Below are 15266 nucleotides of genomic sequence, written 5' to 3'. Positions count from 1 at the left end.
AAGGTCCAGTCTCCCTGTGTTTGGCCTGCTGTCACAGTGGGGGCCTAAACCCAGTTGGCATAGTGTTAGGCGTAACCGCTGTGTGCGCGTCACCGCACGACTGCCCCCATGCCAGGGTATGGCCGTCATCCCGAAACAACCCCCCCCCCCCCCGACTTCCGGGAGGAGGGGGACTTGCCGCGGATGACGTATGAATGATTATGGGCTGATTGGTTATGTGAGACCTTGAGGTGCGGCGCCTTCTAGAGCCAAACCTCCTCCCTGACAACGGCAAGGGCTTAAAAAGAGGAGGCGAACGGGAGAGGATCGCAGGCAGCGGACGAGACGATAGAACAGAAGACGGGCTGAGCCACAACCTGCGAGCCCGGGGTCTAGCCGCCATTCAAGTTCGACCCCTGCCCCAATGCCTGGCAGCTCATTCCCCGCGCCAGTTGGAAACGAGGAAGCAGCTGCATTCCACCACCACGAACACCCAGCCCTTCTTCGGAGCCCGTGCAGCACCACGCTGCACCGCAGCCCAGTGACGGCGAGGCGCGATTCCGTTCTCTCAACGATAGGGTCTCGTAGGGTCCTCTGAGCAGCATCACCTGGCGACAGGTAGCGCAAATATTGTAAAAATGAATAAGGTCGCATTTGAAACCTGCTGTGCTCGTTGCCTCAGTGGCGCATTGGATTAACACTTACGTACCCGAGCACTTTGCGATTAAAACATATGTTCGAATGCAGTATGCGCAACTTTTTTTTTGGGATTTTTTTAAATTCCAAAACATTAAAATAAGCTACCAATATCTCTCCTAGGAGGTGTTCTCCTTTAGGTTGCATCATGTGATGTTTTTAATTCTTAATAGGCACAAAACCAGCCGTGATCAGAGCCACAAGGTGACATTTTGACAACGGTAACACTAATTATTTTCACCATAATCATTTCCTGCCTTTAGTGAGTTGTTACCTTTGACACCTCTAGATAACAAGCGCACTGTAACCCGCTGAGAGGCAAACAGTGAGGAGAAAGTTGCGGGACCCTACCTCGAGGAGACGGAATTACGCGACGGCGAGCCGTAAGCGAAAGCTTTTTTAATTAAATATGTTTAAAACTATATCCCGAGTCTGTGCCTCCATCCCCTCATGCCCAGTGTGGGCCCAGGACCACACCTGGAACAGCCGGACAATTTCGGCCATGCCTGAGTGCCACGAATCATTTCGGAAGTTTGGGGCCATATTGCTATAGTGGGTCGCCCTTGCTGATTCCCACGTAGTAGTGGCATAAGGAAATGGGCTATCACCAGCGACGAAGGGCGATACGAATAAATCAACGACCTTAGACCCAGTCGCTTCCTGTCGGCCTGATAGCCGCGAACTAATCAACGAACTAGAAAGGGGGCAAACGAAGTGGATGCGCTGTTGATAATAGCTTCGCTAACAAGACTCCTCCGTAGGCGGACGAGCCTTGTTAGCAAGCTACTATCGCCCGCGTCTTCTTTTTCTCGATCCTTCGTCTTGTTCGCGCTATTCCACAATATGAACCATTTCCAACTCGCCCAATAAAGCGTAATGCCCGAAATGAAGAGTCGCCCACTTCAAACTTGCGCGCTGAGCAGAGACGAACGATCGACATCCGTCTCAAACCGCCGCCGGTGTAAACAGATCGCGGCTTCCTGTGCGAAGGCAAGCCGTTCGGAATTATGGGAACCCAGCGATATGTGTCACGCGACAGGCGCGTTTGCCGCACCGGTGCAGGCTGAAACGTTTTGTAACGATGCATCGTGGAGAGGGCTCACGGTTACCCGATAGGCTACAACACTCACCGCCGAAAAAGTTGAAAAAATAGTTTAAATGTAGGCAAAGGTAAAAATGTCATGTAGCCCAAATAAATGAAACTTTAGAAAAAACTCGTTGCTAGCTGCATTTCCAATAGTGAGGGCCACCACAGGTAAAATTTTTAATAATCATTAAAGGACACATATTTATGCAACGGAATGCAGTTTCTGGCAGAGAAGAGTGTGAAAGGGTCGGGAGAGCACAAATGGAGGGGGAGAGGGCAGTACATTTGCCTTAAGCTTGCTGAGGTTCAAAAGATAACATGCGACAGAGGTCTGTCTCGTGGGAAACGAAGACAAACCAAAGCAGAATTATGACAGGACGAGTCAGAACCTACTAGGTTCTCTTATGAGTTACGAGGACTTCCCTGGGAGCTTCTCTTTTGAGACTTTCCAGAATGGGAGCAACTAAGTGTCTCATAAAAATAGCTCTGTCGAAGTAAAATTTTCTGGCCACATATCTCGTGCTATGCTGGGCCACCGCGCTTCTTGACCCTTTCGAGAAAGTTTTTGGTTTGGACAATGTAGAAAGCCAACCACTAGGAATAGGACAGCCAATTATTTCGGGCGGAGCAGAATGCCTTGTGCAGATGGTTTGTACAACTTCCTTTCCGAGAACAGGGTCCAAAGTTTCACTGACGCCGTTCTGTAGCCTTCAGAATGTCATAGTCGAGGGCCCGTATTCCGAGTTTGCGTCGCTATCCCCCGAGTCATCTGATTGGTGGAAACGCCGGAACATGATGCCACCTCTTCCAATTCCGTAGTGGCAACACACGGTTCCGGCGTTTCGACCAATCAGATGACTCGAGGTCACGTGAGACATTTCGATAACGACGCAAACTCGGAAGCCCTGTTGATTATTCGACAGAAAGCGGAAGTATTGAAAAGGAAACACGAGTTGAGTTACTGGGTCGAAAACCGGTTGGGTAGAGAAGTTGAGTAAACTCCAGCGCGAGTTGACTATAGACTCGACCTCGCTGCATTTAAACGTGGTCGAGTTGAATCGGGGCTAGAAAACAGTACAGCAAACGCCAGAGATGCAGGAAAAAAAGAAATTACGGCCGATTTGTATAGTTAATCAAATGCGAAGTAGGTGCGTAGCACTGCTTCTCCCTGCTATACTTTTCCATCGCTTACAGTCGCGCTGTCCTGGAGTTTATAGCGCCCGTTTGTTCCTCTTCGCTTCGGCATCAGTTTCACGACGACGCTCAGTGAACAGTTTCCTGAGCACGTTTCCTCATTCTGTGTGCTTCTAGATTCTTGCACCGTTTAGCTGCAATGTCAGTATCAGTAGACTCACAATCCTGTTGCCTTCGTAACCGTTGTACTTCACGTCGAGCATAACGAACCTGCGACGAAGCCGCATCCTCACCATCTTAAGGAATGAGCGAAGTGCACGCGCTTGAAGGCGAGCGCCAATTAAGGCGCAGAGGTGAGCACAAGCTGCTTCACGACGTGGCGAGCAGCCCGGAGCCAAGATCCAGGGAGCACCGCGCGTGAACGTCTGCTGTCCGTGAAGGCTGAGGAGTGACTGATGCGAGCGGAGAGATGCCCAAGTTGCAGATGCGCGAGCGACACTCGGCTGCTCACTCCGGAGCATGCTACACGACCAAAACTAATGTCATTTGCAAATGATGGCGATTGCGATAGATACACAAATGTTGGAGCGTCTTTGCGAGAATGATGAGCGCTGTGAACGAAAGCAGCCTTTAAAATCATACTTATGTCTTGCATGACCTGTTGATTACGACGATAGCAACTGCGCCGGTTGAGTTTGTTTACGAAAGGCTAGGGAACGTGCGCGCGTCGGTGCCTGGGTGTGGAAAGCGGACGAATTGTTTCAACAACGTACATTTTGCACACTCCAAGTGCAACACGTAAAATAGGCAGCGGCTAGTGTATTGACGCTTTTATTGAATCTTCGACCACAGCCCCGTCGAGTCTCGTCATCGCAAGATCGTTTGCTCGGCATAAATGCCCGCCGAAAAATGCCGGACCCCAGCCTTATCAAGAAAGCGGACAACAAAATAGCATCACTTGCTGCGCTGGATTCCGCGACCTTGCCGAAACGGTGCTGCCCGCGAGAGCGGTGGACGACGGCGCGCTCTGACCGTGCGCTACGCCCTGGTCGTCGCTAGGCCTAAGCGGTTTTGCATCGAAGCCACAGCGTTGGGAATAGTCAGTTGCCTATTCGTGGAGCTGCTTACTGTAATTTCGGCGACGCATTAGCATTGGAGCTACGTACTACCACAGCCTGTACTACGTACAACGCGAGATCGGATGAGCTGCCTCACACCGGCGCTGCGGCTGCTACGGGGCTGTGAGCAGAAAATCGCTCTGGTTACCCGATCCTCAGCAAAGGTTATTTTTGAGCTTCCTTTATCCAACCGTGTATTATTTAGGGTCAACAGATTTTGACATGTTTTCTGACGATGGCGAAAGGGAACCGGCGCTCATGGACTGCGGCAGCCGCCGCTCGCGCTGAGTGCGGTGGCGAGGGTTGAATGTTTTTTTTTTTTTTTCATGATACTATTTGCCATGTTTCACATAATTTCATGACTAGCTACAAAATTGTAGATGCACAGTAGTATTATAATGCCTGCGGCACTTTTGCAGTTTATTTTGGGTATATATTCTTACTGAGTCTCTGGTGTTGAGATAGCACACGCTTGTGCAACGCTGCCCAGTGACGGCCGCCACGCCCACAAGTTGTTCCTTCCTCCATGCCCGCAACAGACCCGCCCCTCTCTCACTGGTTCATCTATGCGGCCGCTCCGCCCCCTCAGTGTTAAGTAGGCCCCGCCGGGGTGGTGCAGTGGTAAGACGCCCGACTACCTTGCCGGAGTACCCGGGTTCGAACCCGACCTCGGCGGATGCGTTTCGATGGAGGGGAAACGAGGAGGCGTCCGTGTGCTGTGCAATGTCAGCGCACGTTAAAGATCCCCGGGTGGTCAAATTTACTCCGCAGCCCTCTACTACGGCTCCTCTTTCCACTTTCACTCCCACCTTCCCTTACGGCGCGGTTGAGGTGTCCACAGAAAACAAGTGAGAAAGTTACCGCGCCTCAGTTTTTCAGTGTTAGGTAGCGTGATGCGGGTAGCAATGTGTGTGTAGCCACTTTCCCTTCCTCAAGTTCACGGAGAGAGAGAGAGACTTCTGCTGCCGCTCCGCCTCCTCAATACTGAGCCGCGCGCGTCGCCAACTTCTCTTTCTGCACCAAGCTCACGAAAAGAGAGTGAGCGGCTTCGGACAGACATCGGCGAAATCCGTGATTGCGGCTAGTAGTGCTACGCACTAGAAGTTGGCTGCGGTTCAGATCTGGTTAACCCTAGTCGAATTGTGTGGCCAAATGAAGAGTAAGTTTACTAGCCGGTGTTACATCATTTTTATACCACAGTCGATCGCACACACATTTCTAAAGCGGCGGTCTCGTTGTGCCGACCACCTTCGACTCTCCAGGCGCAACGACCAAAGACCCCTTTTACCGAGACGCACTTTCTTCTGCAGGCAGTCTCCCTCGTTGCGTCTGTCATTTGTGGCATACGAGTGTGGAGTGAAAGGTTTGGTTGCGGGCGACCGAGCGTTGAACCAGCGTTCTGTTCAACGCATCAAATTTCACCGGCGTTTTAGGTGGTAATATGAGGGACACTTAAGCTCCGCCTTTAAGGGTATGACGTAGGCTACCAAAGCCCCGCTTTAACCGATAACGTGAATACCAGGTAGGCTGATTGTGACATAACCGTCCCATGTGAAACGAGAGTTGGCAGCTCCTGCCATTTGCGGCTACGGCATACGCGACCAGCCCAGCTGGCATAGTGTTGCTTTGGTTGCTTTCTAAAAAAAAAAAAAAAAAGAAAAAGAAAAAAAAAGAAGAATCGGGTGCCGTCGCTAGTTCTTCGCCGTAATCGCCGCTCGTCGGGTAGAGTCCATTTCAACTCCTGCCCTCCGCGCGCACACACACAAACACACACACGCATTGGGGCCCATGCCCACATGGGCAATGTTGCCGGACTCATGAATGCTATGGAAAGCTGATCGCGGCCTCCCATCGGACAGAAGCCTTAGCCCCTGCCAAATCGATCAGCTTACGGCCGGGCCTTCAACGCTACAGCGAGGGTTCTGAGGGTGTTGTGCAAAATAGGCTGATGGTCCTTGGACAAACATTCAAGCAGCAAGAACGTCAGAAAGAACTGTCTTTCTTCGGTCCACGGTCGCTTTTGTGCCGATTACACGAGAATAAGAATGCACACGAGCGCGTATGAATCTGAAATTAGGCACGCGAGGCGATACTTTTCGGCATGGTGTTCAGAACTTGACCTCAACCGGTAATCCTGCTCACAACATGTGACGACTATATAGCTTTCATGTACTGCGTGTTCAGTACATGAGCGCCGTTTGCGGGCGGGCGTACTGGTTGAAAGCGCTACGAAGGGACACGGGGCCGTGCACCTATCGTCAGGGCACCACGTGCCGGCACAGCCGAAGTGCGATCGGCGTACCCGGTCGCCGGCGTGAAAATGGCACTCTGCGCGCGACTAGACGATCGAAGGGGCAAACACCTTGAACCGTCCACGCCCCAGGCAGGCTGATTAATTTTTCTTTGTTTCCCCACAAACACGCATATCTGACAGGGCGAAGAGCTGCGCGCTGCATGACCGCATGCTAAAAGCACAAGCCCATAACGAGCGCACGCACATTGTATGGTCCAATAACGTTCCTACGAAATGCAACTTAGCTATGCACTGAGCATCCAAGTAGTACAGCGTATTTGGAGTCATTTCGCCAGATTGAGTACAAACACACTTGTACAAACACTGAGTACAAACTACGCCGCAGTTAAACTTCTGGATTACACGGTATGACGCCATAGTACCACTCACTGCAAGATGCTGAGTGAACAGATAATGCCCTTTTTCCTACATATCCCAGTGAATATTTTGCTGTGTGCTGCGTCACCTGCTATCCCGGAAAATGAGAATCACAGCCGACGCGCAAGACCGGTCACACACGACGTCACAGGCGGTTCAATCGCCGATTGGCGACGCTGTATCGAAGCGACACGCGAACTGTTCGATTTGCCTTTCACCGGCACGGTAAGCGTGACGACCGGTGTGATTTATCCATCATATCTCAAGTGTCTCTTTTTCTGCCTTTGCAGAAGCGTACGGGTGATTGAGTGGCCCACGCAGACTTCACCGACACTGATAAGAACGCCACACAAAGACTCTCTGATTAGGAGAGATGACCGTACCCGTGCTAGTAGTGTGCGTGCTAGGTACCACTGGTCTGAATCTTAGGTCATTAGTGGAGGAAACGTACACGCACAGAGCATAAACAGCTTACAAGCACAGCACTACAATGGCTAAATCGATTCGTCGTACCAAAAGCACGCGCATGTTCACGAGAAAGTCAGCCAGCGTAGATAGGCAGCTCCCGAGGGTGAGAGAGAATTAAAACCCTCAAGCAACGAGCGAATTTCTAAAGCAGCATGCACCGTGTGACAAAGGTGATTGGAAAGTGCACGGTACACAACCACAGCTAGGGCAGCCTAGTCGATATACCACGCACAAAAGCCAGAGAGAGCGTATTGAACTGTTTTTTATTCCCCGCAGAAAGCGGTGCTAAATACACAAAGCATGCTATGTAACTCACTTACTCACACACGACACAATACAGGTCGGTAATTTTGGTCCCAGTATGAGTCGGACACGACTGATGAAGCGCGCACAGGATCAGCAAGCTTGCCCCGGCGCGAAGGCGCATAGGCCTATGGGGTCGCTCTGCGGCCACTCTTATTGCACGCTTCAAACGATCACCATTTCGCTCCTGGGATGAAGGCAAATGAAGCGTGCGAGGCAATCACCGTAACTAGCTTATTGAAATTACGTATGAGCTGAAAAATATGAGAATGAACGAAAATGGGTCTCACCTAGCGATCTTGCGGAGGTCGCAGTTCTCATCTTTGCCGTCGCGGCGACTGAACCACACCTCCAGTAATTTTTCAGTTCCTTCGAAAAAGTCAGAGTAATTGTTCTGCACATCCATGCCGACAGCTTGAAGCAGGCGACGGGCTCACAGCAGTTGAACACGCTGCCGCCGAGGGCGTAGATCGAACGAGCGGTGCAGCGACGATGATACAGCACGCCGCAACCTAACCAAACGGGCCGAATGCGCAAGCTCGAATGCCGGCTGAGCGGTTGCGGGCAAAGGATGAACGAGAGCAGACGGCTGACTTGTCGGAAGTTGTTCGGTTGTTCCTCGGCAACAAATAAACGTCACTTCTGACAAAAACACACTCGCGCCACTCACGTTGGCCACTAGCATCATAGTTTGAAACATTTTATAAACGTTTTGTTAATTATAAATTTTTTTTCGAAAAATAAATTTATTTTTGTCACAATAATTTCAACAACGTTAAACTAGTTAGTTCAATAATGCACAACTAGCGACATCTACACTAGCCGTCCTCCGTCCGAAGCTGTCGATAGCCTCGGCTTTGTAAGCTGTTCCCGCAAGAAATCCTAATTTGAGCAGCCAAATTTTATTATCGTTCGGTGCCACCATGCTTGGGTACAGCCACAGGTATGTTTTCAACGCCATTCAAAACTTCTTAATAGAAACAAAACGTCTACCTGACTAATATGCTTTGAAGTTTTATTCTGTACATATAAATCTTACTACTGCGTGCGTTAGTATTTACTATTATATATTTTGGTTTATCATATCTACATTTCCTTTTATATTCCCTAGCATTTATTATTTTTTTTTTTTCCGATGTAGTTATACATCTCAAAATCTAATATCTCTGCACCCCAATTCTTGGCCGATCCCCCTGTGTGGGTATGTGCCATCACATTAGAGGAGAACATCAACATCAACAGTGTACTAGAATCTGGCGGCTGTGTGGTGTTTTTCGCGGGCGCATCAACAAAAAGCAATTTGCGATCATTTGGATCAGTTTATGTAGAGCACATCTAACGCTGATAAGGAAGCGCATCGACATTTCAGGAGATGAGCGAGCGTAAAGTTGCTCGCCACAAAGCGGTGTTGGGACGCAAATGAGAGAGTCGGCGTCCTACTACCTGCCGAACCGCATTGACAGATGACCGCATCGTATTCGCGGTAAAGAGCGTCGTACTACATACGCGGAATTATTGTTCACGGAACTGTTAACTCCTTTTATGTAATACTGTTCATGCAGATACTGTTGATTCAGTTAAAACCTGGAAGCCGCTACTGTGCATACCTTCAAGGTCTGCGCAGCTTAAAATGCCCTTTGCAGATGCTATGGCTGTCGCCCTTCCTCTCTGAAGGTGAGTGGATAAAGCTCCTAATTTTGAGCTTCCTTGTTGTGTTGGTGCACTGCAGGCGATTTGTGTATGTGCAGTACTCTTTCCTCGGCTTTCGCAATGTGCCGCTCCTTCGTTGGATAAATTGCATCTCCGCGCTGTCAGTTAGGGTTGTTTACGTGAAGGAAACCTGCGTCGGCTTTGCAACAGTCTGTCTGCAGCACTCGTGAGGATCCTCACAGTGCCTGACAGGAACTGGGATTCAAAGAATGCGGTATAAGCAAACGTAACTATTGTTCAAATGAAACCAAGCTTCTCTAGCGTTTGACCTTGCTCAGTAAGCGCCCGTGCAAAAAGTAGACCATATCTTGATTTATTTCGCTGAAATATCTCAAACGCGACCTTCACTTGATTAATTAGGATAAGCAAGTCGAACATGCTCACTGGTGTGGTATAGCTCTGATCTGAGCCTAGGACGCTAAGCACGCACCTGCTAACAAGGCTCGTCGGCTTTGACCTTTTGGTATTGGTAAGTTTGTTGTGTGATGGTGGGGGAAATAATACCGTTATTGCCCGCTCTAGGCCCACCAAAATAGTATCGTTTTCTGGCACCTGCAGCATCGGTGAAAAATCCTTAAAGTTTCCTCACTTGTCTGGCCCGGCCATTGGGCCACTGTCTCAGAATTGGGCATGGAGGAGGCCACTGCTTTGGAAATGTCAACTTTTGAGTCCTGTATTAAGTTGTGTAAAAGAGACAGACAGGCACAAGGTACGAGTAAGCAGGCGAGGACAGCACTGTATAATACCCCTGCCACATGTGCATCGAAGGTGACATTAAGCACCTAATGCCTTATACGCTTATATCTACTCAAGACAGGTAGTAACCACAGATCCGGACCATGAAAGGGAAATATCTAGGAGAATAAGATTGAGATGGAGCACATTTGGCAAGTACTTGCAGATTATGACTAGAGCTTACCAGTATCGCTCAAGAGGAAAATATACAACAGTTGCATCTTACCTGTACTCAGTTATGGGGCTGAAGCACGTAGGCTAACAAAACGGGTTCTACGTAAGTTGAGGTCAGCTGAGAGGGCTATGGAACAAAAATGGTAGGTGTAACGCTAAGAGATAGGAAGCATACAAAAATGCACATGCAACAAAAAGGTAACAAAGAAAGAACACTGTGCAAGGAGCGAATGAAAGCATCTGTATGTCGTAGCAGCTGCTGAAAGCATTGTTTTGTCTCAACACTACCAATTTTTAAAGCTCATTGCAATGTAAAATTAGCACCAAAATAGCATTGGCTTAATACCCAGAAATGTGGCGCAATAAATACAAACACAAGCGAAGAGACACAACACACGCGCACACTACCAACTGTAATATGGTTCTGAACACACTTCCTCTTCTTCTACACTCAAGTACATCTTCTCATCATCCTCTTCTTTGCCAAGGGGATAGTGGCACTTTCTTCCCCGCAGAACATAAACATCGTCCAAGCATGGCAGTCACCAATTCTACACTCACTTGCTTCTCCATACCTCTGCTTTGCCCAGAGGCTAATGCCACGCTGGACAGACGCAAAGTCCACCACATAGTCACGTAGTCACACACTAATAACCACCACCACACATGTGCAGTAGGACATGTCCATCCACAACACATCACTCGTGAAGTCCCTATGTATTGAAAAACTATAACCTGCTGACATGTCCATCCAAAACACATCACTTGTGAAGTCCCTATGTATTGAAAAAACTAACTTGCCAACATGTCTACGAAGCAGCGAAGTCCATGTACTTGAGGGAAGAAGAACCGTTAAACTACCATGGCCATAATACATGGGAGGTGTCTAAGAATACCAGCTTTAGACCCGATAATAAACTCGATTCTTTGCATTACTCAAGAAGATTCCTCAATAAAAGTAAATTCTTTTCTACGTAAACTCAGCGAAGCTTCACTAATACATCTGTCTTCTTTCTTCTGTATCCAGAACGCCTCTATTTCGCGTGCCATCTTATCCCAACTCTTCCCTAAAATATTAAGCCTGCTAAACAATGGCTTACACTTGCACTTCTGACAGTGCAGGGGTAAATTTGACCCCTTCCCATTTTCTATGGACTTCTCGTGTTCCCTTATTCTATCATTGATACATCTTCCTTATGATATCATTGATACATTGTGCGAAATTAATGTTAGCAGGCTAACTATAACTATGCTCACTGGGCATGGTAGGGAAAGAGTAAGAATTAATATTATTGTTCTCTAGCGAAGGATTCATTTATTTTCCAAGTTGAATACAAAAACATTTGCATGCATTTGCTGTGCTTGCAGCTGTCCTGAGTATAAGCCAATTCATTATTTTAACAATATTATAAAAATAAAAGTTAAACATGATCAGCCAAGAAAGCAATAGCAGTGAACCCTCGAGAATTGCTGCATGAGAAGTCAATAACATAACCCGCAATTTTCAGACAATAGAGAATAAAAATTTGCCAATTATTTTTATATTAAGTGGTACCATATTCCATACTTTCACTCCACAAAATTGAATTAAGCACTGTCCGTAAACGTTTTACATTACGGGTTAAATTTCATGTTGCTTCCATTTTCGGTATTACTGCCAGGTAATGGGAAAACATTAGTTTGAATTTTGTATGAGGTTATTTGCTACCAATCTGATTTGAATTTCATTTGTTAGTTTTTAGCAAAGGGGACGTGTCTATCTCCTTGTCCTCTGTCTTGTCTCCAATCTTATTAGTGATAGTGCTTTGCCAAATTCTCTCAGCCTCTGCATTTGTCAACCATGGATGTAAGCGCTTTCAGACTGTTTGCAGTGACAATCAGTGTCTGATACCTTTTGTCCAAGTAGCAGATACAGATGGGGAAACTCTCTGAGGGCTATCAGATATCAAAATGCCATGTAATTCTTGCTCTGTTTTTGTGAGATCATGTTTGCACTGATAAGAGGCATTGATCTGGCTGGTGGTGTGACAACATACTGAGCTGGCATTGGAAAACTCTGCAGATGCTTCCCTGATCTTTAGGGCATGTCGAAGCTAAATTGTGAGACTTAACAAGTGGGCAGCTTTAAGATCATAGCCACCGGTTATTGTTATCTACTCTGACTCTGTTATTTCTTTTGTGTGTGTGTGATAAAAAGTGGTTCTGAGTTCTGAAAAGAATGGGCAGATTTGAATTTTTCCAAAAATTGTTCAGTAAATATAGCTTTTAAGGCTATTTATTGCTGTTAAAATAATCAACCTTTAGTGCTGGTTTTCTCACACAACCTGACATTGTATCATAGTTTGTCATGTACCATTTAAATGTGCCAGATACAGCATTTCTCCATCTGAACTGGGCATTTCTCCCTTTGCCAATATGCTGCAAAAACATTCTTAACTTCATAACACCCTTTAATATACCAAGCAGTGATGGTTGCTGTAATTATGCCAATAATAACCTGTTTTATGCAGTGGCATCGCGAGGGGGGTGTGGTTCGCACCGGATGCAGCGTTCAAAGGGGGTGTAGCTGGGCAAAGAGAAGGAGGAAGGGGCGAAATGAATTATTGTGTAAAGACGTGAAAAGGCACGCACTGGTGCCGTTGAAACACTGGCTGACAAGTGTGACCTTTTCGTAGAACGAATTACTCTGTTGTGAGGAATGCTTGAAAACCCATGCCTTAATTTATACCAGAGACGCCACGCTGTTTTATCGTTGGACCGGTACGTGCATGTACTCTGAAACACCAGCATTAACCCGATACCCAACGGAAACTATTGCGCGGCAGCGTGTTAGATGACACCTGTCGATGGCCGCCCTGCCGCATCGCCTCATTTTGTGTATGTGCAGTTTACTCTCATTTTCCAATTAAGTGAGGACCACTGGCAGTATCTGTCCGGCAGTCTGTTGTCTTGTTCATTTATCTCATGTGCCCTTCTCGCTCTTGATCCAGTCACACATTCGCCTCACACTTTCAAAGCGCCGAAAGGCATGGAATGTCTGTTGCTCGGTAGAACGGCAAGTCTGATAACTACGCACTGACTAAAAGAAAATAATAATGAGAAGGACAGGTACTTTAAAAGGGGCATTGAGAGTGAATGTACCCTATTGTGCTCATGTAGGCATCATGCATCATGTGGTTCTTATCTTTTTTCTTTGAAAAAAGTAGTCATTGTTAATATGATAAATGCAACTGAAAGCATTGAAATAATGAGCATGGAGATGCTCATTGTCCCCTAGCTCCAAAAGGCCGTTTCACTTTTAATATGTATGCGAAATAGTATTGCTACTCTGTTATAGTCATTGTAGCATTTACCACTTCACGTCCTTGTTATATTTGTGCACATATGGCTAGAGTGATTACACACGCTTAATGTTTGCACATTGCATATTTCAGAAGGCGCCTTTGTTCTTATGGTCTTATACTGGGCAGTCGCTTGTCTTAAGCTGCTTGCTCAGTGAATTTCCTCACAACTTGCTAGCCGCCTTTTTTGGAAATATGTGCTTTTGATTTGATGTTTTGCTGAATTATCAGTTATGGGGCACAATCGCTGCTTGTTGTGATTCGGTGCTTAAAACGCGGCGACAGGGGGATGCAGCTGACCGTAGCGGTGCCACTGGTTTTATTTTCACTTACTTTAACCTCTTGAATTCTTCATGAAGGGAATCCGCATGCCATAGGAAGAGAGGATTGCAGTCATCAACAGTTAGCTCCGCTCTAAAATTGGTTCAAAATAAATGTGCTAACATCCAAGGGGTGTCTTCAGCCTTGAAACTACACTCTGTTGAGGGCATAATTCTAGACAGAAATCGAGTTTACTTTGACATTTGTCAGAATCTTCTGGTGGTACGATAAAAGGGGTAAGGTTAGGTGTTGCATTGAAATGAATGTCTCTCTTTGTAGTTTAACCTCTTCAGGCAGTTTTTTGACAAGTCTTCTACTTTTGAAACCGGCAATGAAAAATTAGAAATATTGTATAACAGGACCATGATTGGAAATATTAGTATATTGGATGATATTACAAGGAGGTTTAATGTGGGTGTAGCCAGTGCTGCTATTTAGCAATCATGGTCAGAGTTGCAATGTTTCCCTCTTTGGGAGCTCTCAAAATGGTGGGAGTGCACTTGTTTATGCTTGGGGCCGAAAGGGGCAAATGAATGCACATGCATTTTTCACAGGGAGTAAGGCACATTTAAGCATTTATTATAAGCACTTGAACACAGGCCAAAGTCACGCAGGGGTGCAAGTGCTGCTCCATTCGGCTCCAAAATGTAATATTGCTCCAAAATGCGTCAAACTGGCTGCCGACATGTTCTGCCATCAAATTTAGCAGAACACTGGAACATATAACCCTTGTTATAACACAATCCCAGTTCAAGATATAACGCATCTTGCACTGGTCTTAAGGCGGGGGTCCCACGGTGGCCATCTTGGAATTAGTTCAAATTCTGCCACCAGGCTACGCCACTGATTCAGGACTGAGAAAGTGTCTATCGGCCTTGCCCCCAGTTGGCCGAGGGACCCAACCTTTGCTTTGTAGAGAAGCTGTCTTTTGTTGGAGGGTGGGTTTTCAAAGCCCCATTCTTCTCCCCGCCATGCGCAGGGGGAAGCGTTCACCTGTTCTTAGCTTGACTACAGCGGATAGCAGGACTGCGGGGTGCTAGCTTGCCTTACCACGGCTGAACTTGAGCGGCGACGCGGACCGCCGCCGCTCGATTCGGCCATGACCGAATGTGTGTAACGTAAATGAAAAGTACCACCTCGTTTTGTTGTTGTTCACTGTTCTGGATAGAGTGGAAGCTTGAGCGAGTTGATGATACATCGTCGACATATGTTCACGATAGCTCAAGTGGATACCAAAAATGGAAAGGTGCGATATGATGGAAGATATTTATGTGGCCCTTGTATACTATACTTTGACTCACAAGAGATTTGCACCACTGCGAAAGGCAGGGGCTCCCTGGCCCATTCAAATGCGCACTGTAATAGGTAATTGTGCTCCGATGCACCCCTTGAATCGGCAAGGGCGACAGTGGGAGCACAATTGCCTATTATAGGTGGTGTGGATAGTGGTTATTCAAACAAAAGGAAGGAAAAGAGTGCTGCCGGCCGCTTCAACTGCTATCTAAAATCTGAAGCGCCCAAGCTGCAGC

The 15266-nt window shown here is 47.2% G+C and overlaps 2 protein-coding genes across 5 annotated transcripts in view; one reads left to right on the top strand and one right to left on the bottom strand.

The window, feature by feature from the left end:
- Positions 1-8056, bottom strand: part of SamDC (S-adenosylmethionine decarboxylase) — a 103244-nt gene extending 95188 nt beyond the window's left edge. The window contains exon 1 of the mRNA XM_084605745.1: positions 7747-8056. Coding sequence (XP_084461871.1) covers positions 7747-7862 — 116 coding nt within the window. The 5' untranslated portion in view covers positions 7863-8056. The remainder of the gene's footprint in view (positions 1-7746) is intronic.
- Positions 8057-8695: 639 nt separating this feature from the next.
- The window catches only part of Cdk8 (cyclin-dependent kinase 8), a 136361-nt gene continuing 129790 nt past the window's right edge, over positions 8696-15266 (top strand). For 3 of the 4 annotated variants that reach the window (XM_084605685.1, XM_084605670.1, XM_084605692.1), the window contains exon 1: positions 8696-9130. The gene's annotated coding sequence lies outside the window, so the exon portion shown is untranslated. The remainder of the gene's footprint in view (positions 9131-15266) is intronic. The other variant, XM_084605677.1, reaches the window with a different exon arrangement.

The sequence above is a fragment of the Amblyomma maculatum genome, chromosome 1 (genome assembly GCF_055883805.1).
Source record: "Amblyomma maculatum isolate TAMU_Amacu chromosome 1, ASM5588380v1, whole genome shotgun sequence".
Lineage (NCBI taxonomy): Eukaryota > Metazoa > Arthropoda > Arachnida > Ixodida > Ixodidae > Amblyomma > Amblyomma maculatum.
This window is presented reverse-complemented; position numbering and strand designations above follow the sequence as displayed.